General features: G+C 48.8%; 1 protein-coding gene across 5 annotated transcripts in view; it reads left to right on the top strand.

Annotated features, from left to right (window-relative positions):
• Positions 1–27,373, top strand: part of ATP10B (ATPase phospholipid transporting 10B (putative)) — a 229,509-nt gene that overhangs the window by 182,107 nt on the left and 20,029 nt on the right. For 4 of the 5 annotated variants that reach the window (XM_045184995.2, XM_053926349.1, XM_045184996.2 and 1 more), the window contains 9 exons: positions 1,782–1,909; positions 3,403–3,655; positions 4,667–4,905; positions 11,419–11,610; positions 12,917–13,520; positions 15,890–15,999; positions 18,123–18,249; positions 21,054–21,238; positions 25,344–25,665. In XM_045184995.2, coding sequence (XP_045040930.2) covers positions 1,782–1,909; positions 3,403–3,655; positions 4,667–4,905; positions 11,419–11,610; positions 12,917–13,520; positions 15,890–15,999; positions 18,123–18,249; positions 21,054–21,238; positions 25,344–25,665 — 2,160 coding nt within the window. The remainder of the gene's footprint in view (positions 1–1,781; positions 1,910–3,402; positions 3,656–4,666; positions 4,906–11,418; positions 11,611–12,916; positions 13,521–15,889; positions 16,000–18,122; positions 18,250–21,053; positions 21,239–25,343; positions 25,666–27,373) is intronic. The other variant, XM_045184997.2, reaches the window with a different exon arrangement.

Below are 27,373 nucleotides of genomic sequence, written 5' to 3'. Positions count from 1 at the left end.
TTTTAAAGGAGAGTGTCCGAAAGGCTAAGACCTTCCTCAGGCCCAGGGAGCACGTGTGTGCCGCCCCTGGGAAGACGGGATTGGTCCTCTGGGTGGCCTGCAGTGTTTAATTGATACTTCCCAGATGTGTCTAATGGCAGTCCCCGTGCGAGTGGCCCACGGCTGGGAGGAAGGCACCTGGAGGGAGGGACACAGACAAGCAAGGAAACCGACCCCGTGTGGCCACGTCGTGTATTCTGAGACACTGAAAACTGTTGCCTTTGCTTCAGGACATGTTTTTCAAGGAGTGTCAGAGCTGGAGAGGACGTTTGAGATCATTTCTCTGTGTCTCTAGAGAAAGGAAGTTAATGATTATAAAGGTCACACAGGGAGATAAGGTACAGAAGCAGCTTGGCAGATTGCCCAAGTGATAAATAAATTGAGAAGGTATGGGAGGAGCAGAATCCTATTCTTCCTGAAAGCAATGACTAATGCACAGAGACAGCCCCGCAGGACAGGAAAGCTCTTAGCCAACGCCATTCCAGGTTCCTTATCACACGTTTACCTTGATTGTGTAACAGTTGTGTCTTTTTTTTTTTTTTTTTTTTTTCCCGTTTGCGCCAAGCATGCCCTCCCAGGCCTTTCTGAGCACCCCATACCCACCCAGGCTCCAGGATCCCGCAAGGCCTCCTCCACTATGCAGCCTTCTCTGGCTTCTCCCAGGGACTCTGGGTTCCCTGAAAGCCCTTACTCTGTACCATGCGTTGGCCCCTAACCTCATGCCTGGGAGTCTCCTTTCTCCTGCCACGTATGATGGCATTTGGCCCAACCTCCTGGGAAAAGAAACATCTTGGGGGCCGGGCAGCATTTTATTGTTTAGTCCCTATAGTGTCTACTCTGTAGAGCTGAGAGCTTTGTACACATTTAGGTTATTCTAGCCTCACAATAGCCCTATGAAGAAGGTATTTTTACAAACTGGCAGGTGAGGATGCTGAGATCCAGGAAGAGGCTAGCAAGTGCTGGATGCACTTCATCCAATTAATCCTCCGATGATGGGTGTTCTTCTCCCCATTTGCAGGCAGGGAAACAGAGGGCTCAGCCTGCACCAGGTGCTCTCAAAGCATTGCAGGCTCTGGCACAGCACCTCTCACACCGTAGGGGACTTGTCCCTGTACATCTGGCTCCCTGACTTGGTAGGGAACTCCTCAAGGACAAGAACTAGGACCAATTCCTTCTTGAACTGATAAATGTCAGGCAGAGGGAGGGAGGGAGGATGGATGGATGGATGGATGGATGGATGGATGGATGGATGGATGGATGGATGGGTGGATGGGTGGGTGGGTGGGTGGAGAGATGGAGAGATGGATGAACAGAGGATGGGTGAGTAGAACCACTGGATGGGCAGATAGGTGGACAAGGGCATGCGTAGGGGAAGAGACTAGGCAAAGGTCTGTCAGGACTGCCCAGCCATGCACTTTCCACCACACAACTGAAAAGAACTTGTGTCCCTTTCCCTTTCTCCAAACCAATGTAACAGAACTTCATGGAAATATAAGTAATGCCCATGCTAGTCTCCTCTGGTAAGACAGACATGATGCCTATCGAGAGCCTGCCATGTAGGCTACAGGAAGGACCACTGCAGAGCTAAAGGAACACAAACACACACACAGCTAGATTATACAGAATAGGGGTGGGCTCCTCCAAAGCGCACTCATTTCCAGGAGTAGGTCAAGGGCTGATGCAATTGACCACTCTCAGGACAAGTGAAGATTCTGTTTCATGCTGGCTTTGCCTCCTCTCAGGTCACAGCCTCTGGAACGGGACCTTCAGAGAGCACCCTCCCTTCGACGTGCCAGATGCTGAGGGCAGCTTCCTACCTCTCGCCCTTGGGGGCTTCTACATGTTCCTCACGATGATCATCCTGCTCCAGGTAGGAAGTCCTCTCTCACTAATGCTTAAGAAACCTGTGGCCAATACCTGTACAACTCGAAATAAAAATCAATGGCAGCCCCAAGAAAGAACTCATAGGACTGACATGGACAGATGTCCATTGCTTTCCTGTGGGTCTTTGAAAATATCTACATTTGGGGTGAAGGAAGGACCAGGCCCGCTTTGTGAGGGAAACTTGCCCCCAGATAAGAGTGGAGAAAAACACTTATCAGGCTCTTCTACGTAAGAGAAGATTACCGCAGGGACCCACAGGTGCCCGCCCCTTCACCAGGCGCCGAACAGGTGAAACCTAATGACCTGGGAATAAAGTGGCACAGAGAACTCTCCAGCCCTAAACACTGAAAGAAAGAAACTGCAGGTGAGTGTTTTAGTGTTCGACAGGTTAAGATTTAAAATTTTAAAAAAGGAACAGACCCTATATAGGAGAAGGAGACAAAATCACAGAGCACCTACCTGGGAGAGGGAGAAGGAATCTCAGGCTCTACAGGAAATTACGATCTATGAAAAACAAGGGGGCTCCGTCTACACTTAATGTCATGCACTATTTGAGGGTGGCTCATCGTCCTCTTACTGGTGAATGTTTCTGAGTCATTGGTTCATACATTCATTTAGCAGAGTGACCCTTTTTACGTGTGACTCAGTCACACCCCTGCTCTGCCCAGGCCCCTCCAGTGGTTTCACATCCTCTCGGAGTGGAATCCAAAGTGGTACGAACCGCAGCCATCCAGCCCTGGGTGAGCTGGACCCTGACCTCCTCCCTCCCTGGCCCGCTCACTCATGTACCTACTGTCACCTGCCAAACACCCAGCCGCTCCCCAGGCCCAGCGCTTACCCAGAATGCTCCTCCTCCCACAAATAGCCTCACGACACACCCTCACCTTTAGGCATCTACCCCAAGGTCCCTCCCAGCCATCACCCTCTACCTCTTTACTTTTTCTTTATGAGACTTACCACCACCCAATATGTATTTATCTGTTTGTTGGGATTTGAGGTCTTCAAGGCCGGGGACAGTGTTCTGCTCACTGCCGTGTCCAGGACCTAGAATAACAGGTGACACAGAGCAAGTGCTCCATAGATATCAGGCATTGAGTCGTGGCCAGCTGTCAACAATAGGTCTGAATCCCTGTCAAATGGGAGGCCACCTCGGCGACACTGAGATCCAAGGGGGGAGTGCGGGGACTCCGCACAGAGGCAGAGCAGCACCTCACCTAGTCCCCGCTCCACATTAAACAACAAATGGCCAGTACCTGCCTCATACCAGACTCCCCCGCTGGAAGAAGGCTTGCCTCTTTTTCAGGTCCCCCTAAGAATTTCAAGGGACACACGAAGTCACTGACCTTTCCTTTCTCAGAGCACACCCATCACGTGAGCCAACCTCAGCTTTCCACAGAAAGCCTTTGCCACCCACTAGACAGGGTCCTGAGACAGGGACCCGGACCGGTGCCCGACTGGGCGGCACTCGATCTCTCGCAGGTGCTGATCCCAATCTCCCTGTACGTGTCCATCGAGCTGGTGAAGCTCGGCCAAGTCTTCTTCCTGCACAATGACCTCGACCTGTATGACGAAGAGACTGATTCGACCATTCAGTGCCGGGCCCTCAACATCACGGAGGACCTGGGCCAGATCCAGTACCTCTTCTCTGACAAGACAGGGACACTGACCGAGAACAAGATGGTGTTCCGGCGCTGCACCATCGTGGGCAGCGAGTATTCTCACCAGGAAAACGGTATGAGGCCTCCCGGGGCTCCCCATCCTTCTTTCTAAGGGAATCATCCCGCTCTCCTAGAGAAAGGTGATAAAAGATGTCATCCTGGATCTCCACAGAGGCTGCATTGCTTGAGGAAAGTAGTGTCCTATATCCCCATGGCCTCCTTGTGACAGATCGGTGCTGCTCTCATCACCTGTGAGCTCGCATTTGTTCACAAGGCTATCAGGGACCGCCTGTGTGTGGCCCTGCCGCCCGTCCCAATTAGGTTCCAAGGTTTAAGAATTTCTTGGGTCACCTTATCTGAGAGGACAGGCCTCGGTCTAGGCATGTGGTCAGATGGACACATCCAGGAAATGCCTTCCATGCTAACTGATCTCCTGGATGATCAGAGGCAAAGCTTCCATGTAGGAGATAGGGCTATAAAATGCCAGCACTGTCATCTCACGTGGACTGAAGGTGACCTTTAAAGCCAGCCTGATTCCCTCAAATCCACCCCCTGACCCCACCCCACGCATGCACGCACGCACGCACACACGCACACACACTTTGACTAAGAGAAGAAACTCTCAAGAGAGCAGCGTTCATTCTTTCGAGTGGGAGGGACAGAGAAAGAGAAAGGTGGCAACATTCTGAGAACCCAATTCCCCTTGCCACAATGCTAACCATTCACATGGGAGCTTCTGATCCTTTCTGGGAATCCAAACAGCTACCATTATCAGGACTCAGAGCATTCTAAGTGTTCAAAACACCTCTTAAAGTTCAGCACTTTTTTAAAACCCCTGAGGAAACAGAGGCGTGGGTCTAGCCAAAGCTCAACAGCACGTAGCTAGGAGGTGGGAGAGCCAGGGTTTGAACCTGTGTCATTTGGTTGCACCCCTTTCTCCAGCCAGGGCAGCCAGCTCCCCAGTTTCCAGAGCAGCACTGTGTTCTTCATCTGTGTTCTCACATCCACTCCCAAAGTCTGGGGTCGCCCCCACCACGGGCCAGCCAAGGTATGACAGGGGCAACGACAGGGTTTCTTTCTTACAGCCAAGCGACTGGAGATCCCAAAGGAACTGGACTCAGACAGTGAAGAGTGGACCCAATACCAGTGCCGGTCCTTCCCAACCAGAAGGGCCCAGGGCTCAGCAGCCATGAGGAGCCAAGGAGGGGTCCAGCCTCTGAGGAGGAGCCAGAGCGCCCGGGTACCCATCCAGGGCCACTCCCGACAGAGGTCGGTGGGGCGCTGGGAAAACGCACAGTCACCTGTGGCCTTCAGCAGCTCCATAGTAAGTCCCTGCCTTTTCCTCTTTGATATGCAAGTGGCCTCTGCCAGGGACAGATGGGACAGGGCTCTGGGGTGTGAAAGATGAAGGGCGGTGTGAGCCCTGCAGGGCTCTTGGGATGCCAGCCCTCGGTCTTATATTTAATCCTCCTACCTGTTTTCTTGAGCTTACACCATTCTTGTTAAATTCAAAAGGTCAGTATTTAGAAAACAGGGGATTTCATATAAACAAAGATTCAGGGCTTCTATTTTTAAAATGGAATTGGGAAAATTCTCCACACTGAGCCGGCATTTCCATGTGGAAGTAATTGCTCAAATTACAGAGTTGATGCCATTTAAACTGGTCATGTCATCCTCAGTTCATCACGGTCCCCCACCCTGCTTCTCTGTCCCTGAGCCGAGAGCCAGCAGCATGCCCATTATGCGTGATTTTCCAACGATACGGGTAACAAGAAAGAGAAATATTTGCCATGCCCCTGTTTCTACAAAGTGGAAAACCAAAAGATAAGATTACAGGCTTATGCATTTCAAGAAAAATGTGATCATCAAAAAGAGTCTTAAATTGTTATGGAGCAAAGAACCTCTATGTCAAAATTACCCGTGTCAAAACTCCCTTAGGTTACCTGCCTGACCCCCATGGTTATTCAACCCTGCAGCTTTGGTCTAGGGCTTTCTGCATATGGTCCCTTCACATTTGATCCACTGGGACATCCATCACTAAATGTCCAGGGAGCAGGTGAAGAAATTGAGTTTCTGCTCCAAGATCTCACAGCATTCCCTAGCAGTCAAGGCCAGAACTGGGGCCTCTGGCTTCTGTCCCATTCCACATTCCTCTGCACCAAGCTCTTTCTCTAGGGGACATGTCATCTGGAATCTTCTGCACATACTGAAGAGGGCACAGGGAACCCCAGCATCCTGAACAAGTCACACACTTAAAGAGGAACCCGAAGTGCTATTATCCCATTACTAGAAAGTTAGATTTTCAAAATGATCCTTCCAGTGAATTTCCTGCCAGTCTTTAATTTTCATTAACACACACACATAATGAGAAAGAGAGACAGTGAGAGAGAGACGTCGATGTGAGAGAGAAACATGATTGGTTGCCTCCTGTATGTGCCCTGACTGGGGATCAACCCCACAACCTTTTGGTGTACGGAACAACACGGCAACCAACTGAGCCGCCCGGCCAGGGCTCAATGTTCCCATCTTTAAAAAGTTCTGCCTCCTGAGTTCTTTTGAGGATTCAGTCGTTGAAATCGTGCCTTCTAGATGGATGGGTAACTAACAGAGGTTTTAAATAATCTTTCTGAAAGAAAGCTCTGCTTTGGACACGTGCTCACATATCTGGACATGTGGAAGGGAAACTGGAATTGTTTCATAAAAACAATGCTGAGCTCCATCCCCTGAGATTCTGGTATATTTGGTCTACAGTAGGGCCTGAGCATTCATATTTTTATTTCTGATGATTCTAGTGAAAACCAAGAAAGAGAACCTCTGGACGTATGCCCCCCCACCCCAACTAGGAAATAGTCTTCCTTTTGCTCAAATAGGCCCCTTCTCCAGCTTGGAGGGCATTGGCTGAAGGGAATGATTTATGCTGCCTCATCGGGCTCTGACACCACCTGTAAAATATCTGTGGCTAGCCCTGGCTGGTGTGGCTCAGTGGATTAACCGAAGGCCTGTGAACCAAAGGATCACTGGTTCGATTCCCAGTCAGGGCACATACCTGGGTTGCAGGCCAGGTCCCCAGTGCGGGGTGCACAAGAGGCAACCACGCATTGATGTTTCTCTCCCACTCCTTCTCCCTCTCCTCCCCTCGCCAGCACCACCAGGTCTGGACCGTCCCTTCAAAGACACAGTCAGAACTTGCCTCTGAAGCCCCTGGGTGCCAAGTCATGGTGGAGCACCCGACCACATTCTAAAGGAGCCCGGTCTTAGTCTCACTGGCTCTTTGTTCTAAATCAAAAGTATAATGAGTCTCAACAAGAACAGCAAAGGCTGGCTTTTTTATTTTACTACAAAGAACAATGAAGCATGGGTTATTTTTTGCCTAATTGGCTGCTATAAAATTTGTGGCTTCAGGGTAGGGCAATATATTTAGGAAAGTGGTGAGTGCTGAGCCAGGGTTTAATACTGTTGGCGGACAGACAATGAAATGCCTTTTTCTCCCGGTCAGTAAGTAGCCAAGATGGGAGCAGAGAGTCTTTGTTTAGAAGTGCCACTTGCAAAATGTTTTCCAGAACCATCAGACCAAAGAACATCTTCCTAATTATAAAATTTGTGCTGGGGACCCGCGTACCCCGAACGTCACCACCACTCCCTGCTGTGAGCACGGCCCCTCCCACCCCTCCAGAAAGAACTCCTGGCCCTCTGCCTCCTTCCCTTAATCTCAGTCTTCCTTTCTTCCTTAGCCAGAGATTTGCACAGCACTCCAGGCTGTTCCTGGTCGGAGGGACGCCCCACAGACACCCTGCCACACACCCCCACTGGACAGTTAGATAATCTGAGTCCTGATTTAATTAGCCAAGTGGAGGGAAATCTTTTGGAAGTGATGTAGCCATACAGGCAGGAGCAGATGAAGGCAACCTCAGCTGTGCGTCCCTTTGTCCCCAGGGTCCTGTATGCAGACACATGGCGGCAGTGACCCTGTTCACAAAAGGTGGGAAACGTGCTTCTTGCTAGGCCACTACATTTTCCCCCTTAGGGCTTGGGTCCCATTCGGGGAAAGATTACCACAGCAATCCATGTGCTTCCATTTAAGCACACATTTACAAACATCAGGCTCTCCCTGTTCTTGAACCAGACCTGGAAGCATCAAGGGCACAGCGTCAGCCAGGGCAACATCACTGCCCCGAACAGGATTTCAGCCCCCAGCTCCTCGGCACCCAGGGACGTTTGTTTCCACGACAGAAGTACAACCACGGGGTTAAGCAGTGAAAAGGAACCAAGGGGCAAATGGTAGAAAGTAGGTCGCCCTCCCTGCCTCACTTCTCTGTCCCCACCACCCCAGAGACAACCACGGTTTGCAGTTCCTGTGTCCTTCCCAGCGGTGTTTTACCTACAAGGAAGCAAACAAGCTTTGTATCTACGAGAGAATGTCTTTGACCACAAACGGAAGTATACCACACACACTGCTTTGGACTTTGCTTTTCCTTTTTACCTAATGAATCTTGGGAAATATTTCGTGTACAGGGAGGGGCAAAAGTAGGTTTACAGTTGTAAGCATGTAAAAGAGTTTATTCTTGCATTATGATTTATTAATCATTGTGTTATTTTCCACATGAGGAAGTGTAAACCTACTTTGCCGCACCCTGTGCGTAGACAGACAGACATTCGGTAGAGCTCTGCCTTATCCCTTTTTATAATGGCTGTTACCAATTGTTGGGTGGTGGAGCCGTCGTCTGTTTATGTGTGTGTGTGAGTCTTTCTAGAGTACTTGTTCATAGAGTATCACTACTAAATTGTGAGTGTGTACATTTTTAAATTTTGATTGACACTTCCCAAAAGGCTGTACCAGGTTAGACACTCCCCAGCAGAGAAGCGTCTGCTTCCTCCCGCCTCTGCCAGTTCTGTGGATCTCAGTACCTACTACCCAAACCGTAGTGCTCAGACCAGTGGCGTGAGCACCGCTTTCGGGAGCTGGTAGGAACCCAGGTGCTAGACTTGCTGAATCAGTATCTGTGTTTAACCAGATGCCCGGCTGACGCTAGTGCCTGTGAAGTTAGGGAAGTGCTGGCGCAGTGTTTCAGGGTTCCAGTTTTGCATCGGGCAGAACTGGATCCAAGTCCCCGCTCTTTTTTTGATTTTGTGACCTTGGACAAGTTACTTGACTTCAGGGAGCCTCCATCGCCCCTTAATTAAAATGGGAGGCTGATAGTAACTATTTCCATGCTGTTCTGATGATTAAATGATGTATTTGGAGGCACTTAGCAAAGCACTTGACTTTGCTCTAAATGTATGTGAGGATAGTACCAGGATCCATAGGGTATCATGTGAGGTCCGAGGTTACCTTCCTCAAAGAGGGTTTGTACGAGCTGTAGGTCATCCGCAATGGAAAGAAATCCAACCCGCTGGTGTCTGGCCGCCACAAAGCACTCTTCTGAACAACTGGGGGCCCCACAAGTTTATATTTATTTTCGTTCGGAGAAGTAGACTAATCAAAGAGCCCAACGGTGGGTAGCGCACTGCTTTCTCTACCTGTCCTAAGTGCCACGATCCTAAAGGTTAAAGGACCAGACAGGAAACCAGTGGGCTGTGGGCGAAGGGAACCACAGAGACCTGGCCCTGCAGCAGCAGGTCTGTGGCAACTGGATAAACTTAAGTGACATCTGCGGTGGACACCTGCAGGCCAGGCCTGCTGCCAGCACCAGAGAGAAGGAGGTCCTTTGTAGAGATTTTTTTTTTAATGCATCCCTGTGTGATTGCATGAAAGTGCACTAAAGAGGAGTTTGAACAGAGGGGCCCCATGAACTAACCTGTGGTGAGGTAGTGTGGTGTCCTAGATAGGAGTCAGCCGACAGGTTTGCGTGGTGCCAACTGCCAGGCACTGGGGACACATGATAGTCTCTCCTGATGGCACTTAGACTAGAGGGTAAGTGGTCATGCAATAGGCAACCGTTACATCATTTTAACCATGTCACCATTTGGAAATACATAACGCATAGCTTGCAGCGAAGCAGGGTGTGTCAGAGGCTGGGAGTCAGGTGACGGGAAAGCTGCCCTGGTTCTGACCTGCATTCAATGTGTGATCTTGAGCGGTTCACACCCCTTCTCTCTGCCACTCGGTTTTATTGTCAGCAAAATAAGGGGTTTGGCTCTGATGACCTCCAAGCTTGTCCCCAGCTCTGGGTATCTGTGGTAAGGATTAAAAGCACCCCACTCCTGTATACACCCCCCCCCCAACAAAGAAGTCTATTTCCTGAAGGAGAAAGATTCCCATAACCCCTTTATAATCTCGTGGTCTGTCTGCTGAGCCCTAAGGATTAGAGATACACAAACCCATTCGCTGTGTTAGGGATGCCAGACGCTGAAGATGCTGGCTGTCAGCAAGGACCAGAGCCCTTTCTTCTCATACGGATCTTCCCTGGCAGAGAGGTCGAGAGCATGCATTCTAGAGTCAGATGATCTCAAATAAACTGAAGGAATCTCTCCCGCTTACGGTGGGACTTCCAGTGAGACACAATCTCCCCCAGGAGCAGGTTCCCCATCTGAACTACCAGGTAACTGGGAGGATCACTGTACTTTCTTTCTTCTAAACTTTAAACCAGACTCTGATTACTGATAGGAGTGGTGTCACATAGAAACTTCATCGCAGAGTGGCCTTTACCATAGCTAACTGTTGAAAGCTGGTGGTGGTTGAACCTCTGCTTCAAACAAAGCAGTGGTCAGAGCTCCAGAAGATGCAGCTTTGTGGTAAATGCAGTCTCTCTCTGTCTTTGAGGCTCCAACCTCATCTCTAGAGAGGATGTAAGAAATCTGACCTTACAACATAGGCCAATATGTACTGAATTCCAAAGGGTGGTACAAGTGGCAACTTCTACAAAGATGGCAAAAATTGGAAACCCACAGATCCAGCCCACAGATTGAAAATACTAATGAGTTCCAGATCATCTCTGCTTTATCTTGAATAATCAAGAGGCTCAGCAAAGTAGGCCAGCACCAGAGCATCTTACTAGCAGAGCTGTTGCAAGCCTTTCGCTGTAGGACCAGCCAATGCTCACAGCCCCCATCCCAGTGTCAGCCTCTGTGCTCTGGCCCACCTCCCTCATTCGCCTGGCCTGCCTGAGTCCTGCGGACGTTCTGAGTCAGGAGCCTGCCCTTTTGGCTCAGAAGACAGAGAACTCATTGTGGGTGGGACAAGCTCTCATGGACACAGAGGACTTCTCATGGTTGTTGAAGTCGAAGTAGGGTTTTGATGGACGGGAAGGGACCTTCCAGCCAACGTGAGATCAGAGGCACAGAACAGGAGTCTTCACCCAGGAGGCACCAAACAGACACCCGGCTAAGCTGAGGTCTGTGTTTAGAAGTGGTGGGAGCAGGGAGTGGATGTGCAGACTGCAAACAAGCTCAAGTGACAGAGTAAATTGATCATGTTAACAATGAAGATCTCCTGAAGGTCTGTCCAGTTCAAGAGTACCTGAGGGAAATGGTGTTTTAGGAAGATGCGCGGGTGATACATTTGAAGGGTTAGAAGGTAAAGAGGTGAGAAGCAGCAACATCAGTTTGGGGGTGATGCAGAAATCCAGGATTGTGGGCTGCAGGATCTGAGCCTGGCTGGTAGCAGCAAGAATGGAGGGAGATGCTGTGAGGGGAGAAGTGCCAGAGCCTATAACTGATGGACCCGTGGGCGAGGGAAAGGGAGGAATCAAATCAGTCTGCAGTGACCAGGCTCAGGAGAGGAGCAGCCATCTAGATTCAGGAGCGCAGGGAAGACGGTCGGTTTTGCCCCAGGTGTGCAAAGAACCTGCTGGAAGGGGCCTTCCTTTAGGAAAGACTCACTGAGGTCATTCTCTTTCAGGAAAAAGATGTGACTCCAGATAAAAACCTACTGACCAAGGTGCAAGAGGCTGCCCTGTGGCTGGGGACCTTGCCAGACTCCAGACCCACCAAGCCTGCCCTCTCCACCACCTCCGCCATCGCTGACTTCTTCCTTGCCCTAACCATCTGCAACTCCGTCATGGTCTCCACAACCAGCGAGCCCAGGCAGAGGGTATGGACGGGTGAAGGTGGGGTGGTAGGGGGAGGGGGAGGGGAGGAAGAGTCAGGGCAAGAGGTGATGCCCTGAACAGGAAGACAAGGCATTTGGGCCCTAGCCACAGTGTCACCGCTTCATTACTCCAAGACCTTTCTGGGCCTCAGTTTCCCCATTTTTAAATAAAATGAAAGGTTCTTTATGAGTTCTCTGTGTAGCTTTCAAATTTTGGGTCTGTCTGTCTGCGGGGTAGATATTAAGAGTTAATATTTACTGAGCACTTGCTACATGCCAGGCTGCACGTCAAGTACTTCAGCTGCATTATCATTTAATCCTCACAGTGGTGTGGCTTTGGGTTTAACAAGTGAAGAAACAGAGGCTCAGAAACGTTGAGTAACTCAGCAAAAGTTGTATGGTTAGTACCTGACAGAACCTTCTGTATGACTCCGTAACATCACGTTATTCTGGTCTCTGCTTTAGTAACGAAGATAGCTTTGTCTTTCACTATCCATCAACTCTCTGCCAAGCTCCCCTGTGAGTGACTGCTGAGAACATTGGGTGTCACAACTTGTGACTCTGAATTAAGAAAAAGATTCACTCAGGCACCAACACAGAGCCTCCCCTTCTTACATCCAGATCCCAACTCACCCTGAAAAGTAACTTCAGGCACTGAAAAGTCACCTGGTTATCGGAAGTCTCCAGGGAGCTCTGAGAGGACATTAGTGTTATCTGAGACGTGAACTCCATTTCCAAGAGAGGAGGAAGTGCCACTCAGGGGAGGACAACCTCCATCTCTCTACGTTTATGTTAATAGGGAGCCTCCTGCTGGCAGGTAGTAGAAGATCCCACCCACTGGAGTCAGACAGAACCGGACCTGAGTCCCAGCTCTCATGCTGGGTGATGATGGCCCATTTATTTAACCTCTCTCTGCCTCAGTTTCCTCATCCATAAATTGGGATGATAATAGCCCTTAAAGTTGCTGGGAGGATGAAGTGAGATGAAGGCTGTGGTTAGGGTGCGGGGAATGTGGACTCTCACTATGGGTCTGGCTTTTGTCTCCTTGCCTTTCCTTTGTCTCTGATTAGAGTGGACAGTCATTACCAATCCCAAGAATGTCACGGGTGGAGGAAACATCTGGCCTAACAGTCTTGTTTTCTAGGTGGGCAAACCAAGGCTCACCTAGGGGAGAAGACTCACCCACAACCCCGAAGGGCCCAGATAATTCATTTACTGCACAATGACCTTCAGAGTTTGCCATAAGACAGCTTGATATCTTTTTTCCAACGTTGAGAGTAACATTCTCCTTCCCTCCTTTGATCTCAAGGTCACCGTGCCACCCTCCACCAAGTCTCTGGGGACGTCCCTGGAGAAGATCCAGCAGCTCTTCCAGAAGTTGAAGCTTTTGAGCCTCAGCCAATCTTTCTCATCCACTGCGCCCTCTGGCGCCGACCTGGGGGAGAGCTTGGGGGCCAACATGCCCACTACAGACTCAGATGAAAAAGAGGACGATGCCTCTGTGTGCAGTGGAGGCTACTCCACTGATGGCGGCTACAGGAGCAGCACATGGGACCAAGGTGACATGCTGGCATCTGGGTCGGGTGCCTCCTTGGAGGAGGCTCTGGAGGACCCAGCCCTAGGCCTGACCAGCTCTGAACTCTGTTATGAGGCCGAGAGCCCTGATGAGGCCGCCCTGGTGCACGCCGCCAATGCCTACAGCTTCACACTCATGTCCCGGACACCCGAGCAGGTGACCGTGCGCTTGCCCCAGGGCACCTGCCTCACCTTCAATGTCCTCTGCACCCTGGGCTTTGACTCTGTCAGGAAGAGAATGTCTGTGGTGGTGAAGCACCCATTGACAGGTGAGATCATCGTCTACACCAAGGGCGCCGACTCCGTGATCATGGACCTGCTGGAAGACCCCGCCCGCGGTGAGTCCCCCTCCCCAGGCTCCGGGAACACAGGGCTCTGAGGGGTAAGAGCAGCGTGGAACAGTAATGGCGAGCTCCAGTTATAGCATCACTCGGCCCAGCCGGTCCCTGAGGGACACAGGCCCACACGCTGCTCTCCTCAAAGCAGGTTCCTTAACATACACTGCATTCCATGTCTCCTCGACCTGGAGAAGGATGGTCTCATAAAAGCAAAGCCTCTTCATTATCCCAGTTTCTGGTTTTCCAAACTCATTGAAACATGGAGTATCCATACACCATTTTTGACTAGGACACCCATTAATATCCCCTAGAATGTGCTGTGCCCCTAACTCTTAGTTTTGGAGAGAAGCCAACTGAACCCAGGGAGGGAAGTGACCTAAGAGAGGTGGCATGGTAACTAGGGGTAAATCCTCCGCCCAGGTACGGTCCCTGAAGCCTAGCCCATAGCTCCCTCCCTGCCGCCAAAATTCTGCACCGGGCTCGGTTCACTCTGGGAAGCCTCAGGTGTCCCTCTTTATCATCCTTTTCCCCAGCCTCTCCTGAATAGATTTTCATAAACCTGCACCAAGCCAGAAAAATGTTCCAAAGTCTCTCCCTATCAGTGTCCAATTTTGGAACAGCATGAATTAGTGCACAGCCGCTCCTTGATTACTAACGAGAAGAAGACAGTGATGGGGCTGTGATTCTCCCGGGACAGTAGATTCCAGCCAAGCTTTAGAATTGCCCAGGCAGCCCTGTGCCTCCTGCATTATCAGCTGTGGAGCCAAGCCAAGAGGTTCGTGGGGATTGATGAGTGTTCAGAATGGGAAGGGAGCTAATGAGGTCTCTTCATCCCCAGACTCTGGCAGACAAGCGAATGCAGTGTTTCTGAGTCCCTGGGCCACAGCCACCAGAACCGCCCTGGAGATGTTTTTTATTTGTTCCTCAGCCGATTGCAAAATGGCTTAGAGATGCTCCCAATGAAAGACCCATGAGCAATGTTGCTATTAAGCATTGAGAACTAAAGCTTTGAAATGGATGAGGGGGAAAATAACCCGGGGTTTAACATATCGATGGGGTTTGAACATCCGATTGGAGCCCGAGGTCTCTGTTAGCCCAAGCAAAACAGGTCATTTCAAAGGGAACCAGTGAGAAGGCAAAAGGGTTTAATCTTAGAAACTGATGTCTTTGAAAATAAAATATTGCAAATAGTGCTCAATAAGACAATACATAAAGACTGGGCTTAAGGCACCAGGAAAACAGTAACATCTCTGAGAAAATGAGAACATAATCTCTGAGAGAAATTTTGCAGTGTATAAAAACAGCCTTAGACTGCTATTGTGGGGGGGAAATCAGAGCTCATTCAGCTTCCTTATACTTATCTTACTTTTAAACATTGTATCTTTAATTCTGCATTCTATGGAGGGATGGATGAGGTGCACAAAATCTGTTTACTACTTAGGGCCTCTGAAGATCTCTATCTAGACCTGTTTTTAAAATTAAAAAAACCTCCTTTTTCCGAGCTCAGCTTGTAAAGTGCAGCCATTGATTGGTGATGTCTGTGGCATCTTAGATAAAGCAGGCGGCGATAGCATCAATCCTGCCCCATACCCACTAACCCAGGATGAAAAATTCTTTTTATCTGGTGGATAAAAGTATTGGAACTTCAATAGAAAAAGATAACTTTTTCTAAAAGAAATGTATTATATAGGACTTCCTAAAGGGGACTTTGAGTAACACAATGAAGTATTTTTCATTCTAAACACTAAATTGGTAGGAAATGCACCCCCCAAAAATTTCTAAGACCATTTCTTATCTAGAAAGAAAGCCTAATTCAGCAAACGCAATGTGGCAAAGAATTTAGCAGTGAGAGTCGGGACCAAAGCTGTCTTGGGGCCTAACTTGATGTAAGGGCTGAAGTAGATGACAGAGAAGGTGCTGGATAGTGTGTCTAACATTGAACAAACAGTTGGTCATCCAAGGCTAAAGCAGCTACAAAGAAAACACTGTGGATAATAATAAAGATTCAGATTTCTGGTCCCCTGATTCAGCAGAGCTTCGACTGGACCTGGGGATCTCTGTTATTTGCTGAAGTTCCCAGAGAATTCTGAGGCCAACAGGCATTTGGGAACAACACCTAGACCATCTACCCTCCTTAAACAGTGCTCTGCCCAGCCAGGCTTTTGGCGATGAGCTACAGAGAGCAGATAACTGAAGGGACTCCCAAAGTTACCACATCACCTTCCTGGACTCCCTGATGGCCAGGAGAGCTCCCCTGTCTCTGGGGAGGGCTGTGAGGGAGTTCCCCCTCTAAAAAAGTCCAGAATGTTAAGAAAGGGATCCCTGAGTATTTGCACATGACCTCATGGGGGACAATGACTCTTTCACAGTGACCGATGCTGATGTGGAAAAGAAGGTGAGGAGAATCCGAGCCCGGACCCAGAAGCATCTAGACTTGTATGCAAAAGATGGCCTTCGAACTCTGTGCATCGCCAAGAAAGTGAGAACAAATTCCTCTCTAAGTAGCTGAAGGGCCTTGCCCCTGATTCTGTGTTTTCCATTTCTTTTTAGAGGACCCTAAATGTTGGTTGCCGTGATACTTTCCAAATGAGCTCTTTGACTCACCACAGACCCGTGCATGACCTCGCCAGTTTTGCTGGGGCAGAAATCGGAATGGCAAGGTTCCGTCTGTGTGGCTTTGTGGTACCCTGCCTTACAGGGTCTACAGAAGCTGGTGACCCCTAGCTCATAAAGTTGTAATTTTGCCTTCAGCGTATTCTTTTAAAATTGGCATTATTTGCATAGATTTGGAATTTGGCAGATTTTATGTGATCACGTAAAAATCTAGATTTCTGGTTTCTCTTGAAAACGTAGAGGGTCTGTCAAAGTGGGTCTCCATTCTCGAAGGGCAGCAGCTACAGCCATGCCGCAGCTGATGCCTGATGAGGAACGTATTCTGCTGTGTTGCAGTCGCTCAGTCCCCACCATTCCCGGTAGAATTGCCCTTGGCCCAGCTCCGGTCCTGCGCATGACCCACCTCGCCCCCTACAGGTCTTTAACTTGGCAAGAGAGGCAGACAGAGCTGTAGATCCCAGAGCATGGGCATCTAATGAGGCACCTAAATCAGGTAGGGGAGCTAAGATGGGCACAGATTTCCAGATGGCTAGACTGATTTCTCCTCCATAAACCCCCAGAGCTCATCTCTTTTATGGTGCTTAGGCAACCACAAAAATGTAAATGTTATGAGCACCCACTTTGAAGCCAGACCTACCTGGTCCAAGCCCCAATCTCACCACTTAGGTGCTGTGGGACCTTGGGCAAGTTTCTTCACCTCTCAGAGTTTTGGATTTTCTTATCTGTAAAGTGGTCGTGTCAGTGCCCCTTCCCTCCCACAGTTGTCGTGGAGATGAACTAAGGAACCGTGTATATGGGAGCAACCAGTACTCACTACTCTACAGATTGCAGTTATACCCTTCCCACCTTCTATTTTCCATTGAAATTATTTGTGCCTACTTTGTCTCCTCTAATAAGACATAGAAGTTCACAAGAGCAAAAGGCCCACCTGTGTCCACTTGGGTCTCCCTACAGAGCCAGGCACAGAGAGGAAATATATTTGATGTTTGGACAACAGATTTATCCATTGCTATAAGAGACTGTCTTCATGTAACGCCCACGGAAGGGTCTAAAAGATAGGACTCCAAGGGAGGAAGACATGTCCTCTAGTTGTGGTCTCCCGCCTTTTGGATACCACCTCCAACGGCCAGCTGGTGGAGCATTCTACCAGGATATGCAAGATTTGGTTTCTGCTTACCTTTCAAGCCTCATGGTTGGCTCCTTTCCATCTGGCTCTCCATCCTTTAGCCAACTAGTATGTTCAAGGAACAGACAAAACCAAGTTCACTGCTGTTTCACAGCCTTTGCTCTTGGCCCTCCCCATGACTGAACCCTTCTTATCACTGGATCTCAACTTGTACATCACCTTGTCTAAGAGACCTGAAGATTCAAATGAAACAGCCCCTCCTCCCACAGCTGTCCCCCAACCCAGTAACCCACACGTCATTGTATCATCCTCTTTAATTTCTGTATAGAACTCCTTGGAATAACCTGTTCTTTTAAAGTATTTACTTGGATAATGTCTCTCGCCCTCCGGTAGCACATAAGCCCAGGCATGCAGGGATCTTGTCTATCTGGATCCCGGCTGTGTCTCCAGTGCCCCAAGAAGGGCAGAATCTGCTCAACAGATGTCTGGTGATAACGGAACATGACTGATTTATTGATTCATGCATTTAAAGAAGCAATCGTTAAGGACAAAGCCCTATCAAATTGTGTAGAGATGCCCTGACTTGTGTGGCTCAGTTGGTTGCGTCGTCCTGTAAAGGGAAAGGTCGCAGGTTCAATTCCCAGTCAGGGCACATGCCTAAGTTGTAGGTTTGGTCCCCAGGTCAGGGCATGAATGAGAGGTAACTGATGATGTTTCTCTCTCACATCAGTGTTTCTCTCCCTCCCTTTTTCCCTCCCTTCCCCCCTCTCTTAAAAAAAAATGTGTAGAGAAGCTCAAAGAGACACATGGGAAGGGTGAGGGATTCACTCAGAGTTGTGAATGAGTCTATTTCTGTCCCCTAGGTCATAAGCGAAGAGGACTTCCGGCGGTGGGCCAGTTTCCGGCATGAGGCTGAGGCGGCCCTTGAAAACCGAGAGGAGCTTCTGATGGAGACCGCGCAGCATCTGGAGAATCAACTCACCTTACTCGGTAGCTAAAAATAAGTCCTCATGAAATGAAAAAAGAGGAGCGCGGCAGGCTGGGAAGGGAGTTCTTGGCTCTGATTCTGATACTGCTACAAATGTGTCTCAATTAGGAGCCTTCCCTGGGGTGCGTTTCTGGATATTTGGCAGGAACAGGCTGTGCCAACATGCCACCCAGACTCCACCCTCAGCTTCCCGAGGGTGCCCAGGAGCACTCCTGCACTCCCTGCTGGGTGAAGCCTAGGAGTTTGGTTGCCTCTTCTGCATTCGCGCAAATGTTTATTGAGCACCTACTGTGTGCCAAAACAGTATGCTGGGCATTAGGGCTACAACAGGGACCAAGAGCACAGGACCTGCCCTCCCATAGGTCAGAGTCCAGTGAGAAAACGGATTAAACAAGTAATTAAACATTGTGGTGAGGGCTGGCCCGGAAGATGTACCAGCTGGGATGGAGATGCAAAGAAAAAGGTGCCAACCTGGCCTAGGGGCCAAGGAGGGGCAGGCAGGCTGGACTGAGAGGAGAGGCACAGTCGATCAGGCCAAGGGGGAGAGTGAGCGTTCCTGGCACAGAGAGAAAGCCTGGGCCTGCTGGCCCCTCAGGTCCGCTGTGGCTGGCCCACAGAGGATGGGGGAGAAAGGACCCATACTGTGTAGGGCCGTGTAAATCACACACCGCACATTCGCAGAGGTGAAGGGAGTGAAAGCGGGGATAGATTTGTGCTTCCCAGACGTCACTCCGGCTGCTCCTGCACAGAAATGAGGTTGACGCGCCAGGGGAAGACGAGCAGCATGCAGACCACAGTTCAGAGATGGCGTTGTATATTTCTGTCAGACAGAAAGCGTGGTTGACACAGAAGGGGGGTTTATTTATCAGGGTCAGTCTCTCAGCTCGGGAGTGAAATCTCAGGAAGGCCCTGTGCAGGCGGCATGCACGGGGGCAGCATGCACACAGGGGCCCCGTGGCAGCTTTCTTTCATCTCACGAGATAACGCTGCCTTGGGCGCAAGGGCCACATCTCGGCCCTGTTGACACCTTGGCCCAAGGACACATGCCTGCGTCCCTCTGAGCCTTGGCTTCTTTGGATAAAACACGCTCCCCCACACTGCCCAGCCCAGCCAGCTGTAAGAAGAGCATGATGCTTTGCTATACAAAAGTAGCAGCAAGAGGTGGTGAGGTGGGTGGCAGTGGGGATGGAGTTCTGTTCCCCACCTCCTCCACCCATTTGCTTCCATGTTTCGACCGCAGGGAGCTTTGCAACCTCACAAGGCCCCCTTGAAAGCTGGTCACAAGAACTCATTTCTACAGGAACCACAGGGTAGCTAGGCCACCGCTCTGTCTGCCGCACAAGGTCACTGGAGCATCATCCCATTAGGGCGCTGACCCTTTCTCACCCCCTCAAGGTTTCTTGTTTCCAGGAGCACTCTAGTCTCAGTTGGTGAGAAGGGCTCTTCAGCTTGAAAGGAGAACGTACTTGTCAGGGCCTGTCCGCTTCCTTAGCAGGGGGCGGTTTGCCCAGCCATCCCGTTTCATTTTCTCTTTCACACAAATAAATGTGTTTTTCCTCCTCTCTCCTTCACTCGGCCTCCCTGTAATATGAATCAGCTTCGGAGGCTCACCTCCCAAGCTAACCCTTGGAGGGAAAGATGAGGCCAAGCCATCACTCTTCCCAGGGTGGTTTACCTGCATGTTTGGGCCTCAAACACTAAACAGTCACATTTGGGGACAGCGAGGCTATATTTATCCCCTCAGGGTGGCTCTGGAAGGAGACGGCTAGGGCCAGGCAGAGATTTCACCTTGCCACCAAGAAACTGCCCTGCCCTTCCAAACCTGCCTGGCATTCACGATCGCTCCCACATTGAAATGATCTTTTCACTATGCATCCAGCGTAACTGGTTTGCCAACCTATTGTCACTCAGAACTATTGAAAGAAATGAAATGCCTTGCTCCTGCCCAGAGTGAAACGGGTCTGTGCCCCGAAATGAATCTCAGTTTAAATGCTGGTTTATTTTTGCTTAATCACTGCTATCCAATATTTGGGTTCGTGCAAAGCTGGAGATGATTCAAAAATTAGGGAAGCTGCATATTTAATTCTCTCCCAGAATATTAGCAACAACCTGGGTCTCTATTAATTCTGCCTTGAGCGGTTGCATAGCAAAGATTTCAGCCTCTTTGTCTCTCTCCACTCCACTGCCACTGTGCCGCCAGCTCTGCTCCTGTCTCATGCTTGGCCCCCATTGGCCCTGAATTAATTCACCCTGTGTGCTCCAGACCCCAATCAGTTCTCTAGAATGGTTTTCTGAAAACTCACAACTAATCCTGCCACCCCCCAACTTAAGTCCCTTTAATAGCTTTCTCAGCTGCGAAATAAATTCTAATCTTTTAAGGCCCTGATCTGCAAAGCCTTATCTCCTGGCCCCCTCTCTCCCCACATTCTGCCTCCTTTTCTGCATCTTCTCTTACTCTGACCCCTGGGCTGATCCCTCTACCTGGAATTCTCTTCCTTCTCGACCTCTGGACTTTATCTTCCAGGTCTGAGCTTAAAGGGCACTTTGTCAGCAAGCCTTCTCTGACCTTCCACGGCACCCTGGGCTTCTCATGTAGCTCAGTTATAAAGCCTTATCAACAGGCCATGGAGCTCCAAGAGGGCAGGGGCCAGCTCTGTGTATTCCAGTGCTGTATCTGGGGTGCTTAGCACGGCCTGGAATATGGAAGATATTTAATAATTACTGCCTGTCTTGACAGGGCTTTGGGGAAATTAAGCAGCTACTTTTCCATCATAACCATGCTCTCTGGTGTCTTCGACCCCTCCAGGAGCCACTGGGATCGAAGACCGGCTGCAGGAAGGAGTGCCAGACACAGTCGCTGCTCTGCGGGAAGCCGGGATCCAGCTCTGGGTCTTGACTGGAGATAAGCAGGAGACAGCGGTCAACATCGCCTATTCCTGCAGACTGTTAGACCAGACCGACACTGTGTACTCCATCCACACAGAAAACCAGGTGAGGACAACGCAGGGCCCACACATCCAAGTGCAGCGTAGCCCTCGGGCCAACTGGAGACGGGCTCATGGGTGGCGTTTGGGTATAGGAGGAGGCCACCCTACCAAAAGCTTGGAGCTCGGAGGGCCCCAGAAGTCATCCAGCTCAGGATCCTCCACCTCACACCCACATAGGGGTAGCCAGTGTTCTCTTATATCATGCCTAACAGTACGTATTAGAAAGTTATGTCTCTCCCAGATTCTACCCTTGGCCCAGCCTCCTCATTCTGCGTATGAGGACACTTAAGATCACGGAGGCTGCCACCTGCCCAGGGTCACCTTGTAATCTCTGATAGATAAGTCTAGAAAGCTGCTCTCCTTCAGGCCACTGCTGATTGCATGATACCGTACTGTTTGCTCACGGAACCTCATGGTTCATTTATTATAGTTTGGATTAACTCATCCATTGAAGAAAAACTTCAATTAAATTGAAATAATTCTGAGTTTAATATTTCAGCTCCAACTTATAAGTCACATTGGTTTGCCACAGAATAAATCCTGAAGGGAATGACACAGGAAACCAGCACATTTTGATGGGATAGGAGAGAGAGAAGCAGAGTTATGGTGAACACTGTGATTTTTCAACCCAAATAGGCAGGGAGCAAGGTTTGGAAACAGGGCTCTCTACAGTCTGAAGAAGTGTATTCAAAGTTGTAACACCATTTTATATTTAGGAGGAAAAATCTAGTTTCACAAGGCCAACTGCAGAAAGTAAACTTCCACTCTCTCCTAGGCTGATGAGTCTGGGAAGTGGGCGTTGACGTGTATGCTCCTAAGGAAGCAGGGATTGGATTGGCTGTGGGGCATGGACAAGGACAGCACTGCATGGCAGAGGGGGTGAGTGGGGAGGGACCTGGAGGCCTAGAGCAGGCCACAGAGAAAGGATGGAGCAAAGAGAGGAAGACGGGAAAGGAAAAGACCAGCACAGAAAAAGGAAAAAAAAAAAAAAAAAAAAAAAAGGGCGAAGGATGATAGAAGCTGATCAGGACCCAGAAATTTGTGAGGTTTAAATTTGGTTTTTATTTCATGAACACACACATTTTTAAAAAAAAAAAAAAAAAGGGTAGTATATACTGTGAAAAGTGCCTGAGGCCCTTTAAATTAATTGGAAAAATCATTTACTTTCTTGTCAGGTGCACAGATGATGCTACGGTTAGATTAAACCCCAAAGAATTTTCAAAATGAAAATAATCTCAGGGAAATCTTTGGCATTAATATTATGCTTAGGAGAAAAAGTAATTTGCAGCTTGCTTGAGTTCTCAATCCCTGCAAGAGTGTTGATGTCTTCCTGCCCTGCTGACAATGGAAATTTTGTTTGCAAAGATTATTTCATTCAAGGTGATTCCAGAAGGACCGCGCAGAGCCGGGCCAGGGGGAGAGGACTGCTTCTGTGGGTTCTGTTAAATGCAATGCGTTCCTGTAGGAAGCTGAGATGTTTGTTGGTTAATTAGCCCAAGTTCCTAAGGAATGGGGGGCCACACTCCACATTGAGTTCAGTCACTGTCAGCTTTGAAAGTTGTCTGGGGCCCTCCGAGGTGGTGCCTGAACGTCAGGCCCTGCCCACACCCCTGGGGTGCTAAGCCCAGGAGTCTTTCTTGTCCCCTTGTCTGGGGAAAAGGATCCGGTACCTAGATATGTCAAGACAGACACTGGGGAAATCCATTCTAAATCACAGATTTATTTAAACATCCATTTAATGGGATTACATATTCAGTGGACATTTCTGCCAAGGGTGTTTAACTGCCTTGTTCATTATAAATTGATTTAGGGCTAGTGTTGCTTTGTTATGCATCTTGAAGCTATGAGCAAGTTAGGGGCCTATGTAGACCCCAGGGTTCTCATCCATAAGATGAGAATTAACAACCCATCACCAAAATGCCGATGTGTCATGGACTCCTAGGTGGGACTAGAGTGTTAAGTAGGAACTAATAATAGCAACTATTATTGTTATTATTAACAACATATTGGAAGGCTTAATATTGTCCAGATACCGTAACTCTCTGAACTTCATTGTCTCCATCTGTAAAATAGAAATTAAAAAGATTTATTTCAGAGGCTATTTGGGACAGTTAAATAAGATCATAGAAGGAAAATAGTTATTAGCATTTGTATTAGTTAACAAATGACATCAAAACTGAAAACAACACTTTTGTTATGACACAGTTTCTGAGGGTTAGCAGGCCAGGAGTAGCTTGGGTAGGTACGGACTCTGGGTCAAGGTCTCTCTCAAGGTTTCAGTCAAGCTGTCAGGGTTGTGGCTCATCTAAACTCCCAACGGGGTGGGTCATTTAGGCCTGGAGAGGAGCCCTCCTTCAAGCTCATGGACATGATTGTTAGCAGGCCTCCATTCTTGCCACGTGGGCCTCTCCTCAGGGGGCTTCACATCATGGCGGCTGGCTTTCCCCAAGGCAAGCCGTCCGAGGCAGAGGAAGAATGACTTATGGGTGGCCAGTCTTCATAAACTACCTGGGGGAGGGACATCCTGTCACTTTCGCAGAACTCTTCATTACAGAGGAGTCCCTAGTCCTAGCCCACACTCACGGGGAGGAGATTACACAAGGGCATGAGTACCGGGAGGGGGAAATCACCGAGAACCATCTAAGCAGCTGCCTCCCCCCGTACCTGACATATATTAAATGTTACATGAATGGTAACTACTGTGATGGTTACATAGAAAATTCGAAATAATGTGCAGATTTTATTTGGAAGCTTACATTTCCAATGACTTGCTGTAGTCCTGTGTTGAAGGAATCTTTATTTATGACGGTCCCAGCTTCAGCGAGGACTGTCTCGATCTCTTTCCCAAGTGAGTGTTGCAGGTATAACCAGCGGCTCCTCGCACTGCTTCCTGTGGCCCCCTGGGTTCTGTGCACACCTGACTGCCCACTCAGCATCCCCTGAAGGAAGGATCAGGAATAATGAACTGCGGTCCTACTGGCTCCAAAAGAAATCACAGCATTCTCAGAAGCTTCTAGATCGATGGTTCCCAAACCTGTCATTTCAGAACGACTTTCACAATTCTTGCCCAAATCCACATATTACCTGTCCTATTTTTTTATTGAATGATTTCACTTAAATTGACTCACTTTGGACATTTAAAAATTTAGTTTTAGAAGGAATTTTTGGCACAACAGTCAATGAAAAATGTCACCCTGTGCCATGCCTAAAAATACGCTGCTGAGTAAAGACCGTGTGAGCAACACGAGGCTATTAGAGCTGATTATGCAGTTGCCTGCCACAGCTTTCCTCTCTCTCTATTTAAAAGGTAGGTTTCCAGAAAGTAAAGAGGATTAAGAATATATTTAGAACCCAAATCTGACTTGGTATTTGATATAATCAGAAGTAATGGAGGAGACTTGATAAAAAGAAATAACTTCTTCACTACGTTTCAGGGGAAACACCAGAAAAAAACAGGAAGTTTCTTTAAACCAGTGAGACTTTCACGTCCATGGTCAGTTTTAAACAACACAACCAGCACATTCATACTGACAGATAAACACATAGTTAAGGTAATTTTACAATTAAGAAGCCACAATTTGAGTGGTCATGATCTGCCTCTACTACTAAGTTGGATGACCTTGGACAAGTTACCAAAACTTTTCACTGTTTTCATTTCTTCATCCCTAAACTAAAGCTGGTAATAACGCCCGCCCCCGCCCCCGCTTCCAAAATTACCACACAGGCATGTCGTGAGGAACGCAGGAGAGCTGAAATGACTGTGACTCGTAGAAAGCATCACACCAGCGTGACTTACTGTCCTTATTTACCATCGGATTAGGTTTATTATCGCACGCCATCCCTGTGTCTGCTGTCTTGCTGAGCTATTTCCAATCCCATTGCCAAGCAGTCTCCCCTCTTCTGGATATCAATTGATTCCAAATGAATATTGCTTTGATGCTGTTTGAAATAGTGCAAGACGTACAAAAATCAGAGAATGATTCCTCGGTAGGTAATCTGCATGGTGATAGAGTTTTGTAACTATTTTACTGAAGGATAAAGTGACATTTTAAACGTACATTTCCAATGTTGCTTACTCATACCAAATGTATTATTCTGAATCTTCACAGGAAACCTGTGAATCCATCCTCAACTGCACGCTGGAAGAGGTAAAGCAATTTCATGGACCACGGAAGCCAGACCGCAAGCTCTTTGGGTGGCACCTACCTTCTGAGACACCTGCCCCCACCGCGGGAGCGGCAGTTCCAAAGGTTGGATTGGTCATCGATGGGAAAACACTGAATACCATTTTCCAGGGGAAGCTGGAGAAGAAATTTCTGGAGTTGACCCAGCACTGCCGGTCAGTCCTGTGCTGCCGCTCCACCCCGCTCCAGAAGAGCGTGATTGTCAAGCTGGTGCGAGACAAGCTGGGCGTCATGACGCTTTCCATAGGTACCCGTCATGTGCAGGTGTGGGAGGCACTGTGGCAAGGCTGCTCTGACGAGAGGCCTGGACCACAGGTGGTGGGGGCACGTGTGGGGGAAATCAGGTATCTAAGTCAAGATGCTTAGGCTGACGGTCGTTGTCTTAGAGGGGGAGAGGTCGAAGTGACAAGAGGTGGCAACCAGGAGATGAACAGAGGCTAAGCAGAGTGGGAGAGTGAACCAAAGCTCTCAAGATCAGCAGGTGAGCTAAGGAAAAATCAGGACTTGGCGGAAGGGCAAAGCCAAGAGGGGCCTAACTTTGGAGCATCCAGGTAGCTCGGCAATATACACACAGGCCAGCTCAATTCTGAATGCACACCATCTCCCTTCCATACTGCACACGAGGCACAACACTACGAACCTCAGGTGCTTGTGGATTTGATGTTCTGCTGAGTGTCGATGGCTGGCAGCGAGATTTAAAAGTCGGGCCTGCCCCATATTTAATTTTGTATGTTCATTCCTAAATTCAAGGCCCAGCACAAAGCATACACTCGATTAAATGCTGGCTTGTTGGTTGATGAAGAATTCTTCATGGGAGAACAAACTTCAGTCACGGTGGAGGCAGAGAAGTAAAACCTTCCAGGAGAACCCCATCCTGGTTTAGAAGAATCTTACTGATCGGGTCTCCATTAACCCTCCAGCCATCTCTCTCCCCAGGTCCCAACCCAACAAAACTGCTCCCTGTTCTCCAGGAGCCTTGTCCTCTCTCACACATCCAGGCCCTTGCACAAGCTGTTTCCTCTGTAAAACCCTCCGTCTGCCAGTCCCATCCAACCTCCCTTTTCTCTGGGGCCTCCCTGGCACACAGCCCTCCTAGCTCCCAAGTGCTCGCATGCTTTCTGTGATGGCCTGCTCAGGGAGACCAGGAGTCCCCGCATAGAGGGACAGTGCCAGTCTTACCCACTGTTTCATCTCACACCCAGCACATACCACACAAAGAGTACACAGTACATTTATTTAGGGACATGCTTACAGATGGTTTCAGGCTCTCTCCTTCCTACACAGGTGTGGCATTCCATCTAAGAAGCCTATTATACATTGTTTTTTCTCCTAGTATTTAGGTAAAAGCAAGTCAAAAAATAAATAAATAAATTAGGGAGCGGGCACAAAAAAATACAGGGAACAGAGCTTTAGCCACAACATTCTAATTTTATCCCCCTGAATTGTCCTCTTCAGAACTTCAGACACACACAAGGCAATAGCCCAGGACTGATTCCCTGAAGAGAGAGATTGGCTTCACTCCCATAGCGACAGAAACAAAGCCAGCGGGGCGAGAAATAGCATGATTACACACCTCTACTCCCCCTGGTTTGCTAACAGAAGAGGGTAAAGGGTAGATTTGTTCTGCCACGGGCAAAGATTAAAATGATGTGCTGTTCTACTATCAAGAAAAAAAAAAAGTCATTATAAGAAAAATGGCTACTTATAATGACAAAATGTTTAAGATCAGTAAATTTTGTTGCCAAATAATTAGGGGAAGGAAATTCTCTCCCCCAGTGCCATATAGTCGATGAAGTCTAATACAGATTTAATTGGGGTCAGAGGGTTAAGGCAATACACTCTACAAGCCACACCCCACAAGCTGAATCCAGCCCACTGTGTGTTTTTATGGGGATGCGAAGAATGGTTTTTATTCTTCTAAATGTCTGGACAGTTGTTCAGTTTTGCTTCTTGGC

The sequence above is a fragment of the Desmodus rotundus genome, chromosome 6 (genome assembly GCF_022682495.2).
Source record: "Desmodus rotundus isolate HL8 chromosome 6, HLdesRot8A.1, whole genome shotgun sequence".
Classification (NCBI taxonomy): Eukaryota; Metazoa; Chordata; class Mammalia; order Chiroptera; family Phyllostomidae; genus Desmodus; species Desmodus rotundus.
Note: the sequence above shows the minus strand (reverse complement) of the source record. Positions and strands in the feature narration are given on the sequence as shown.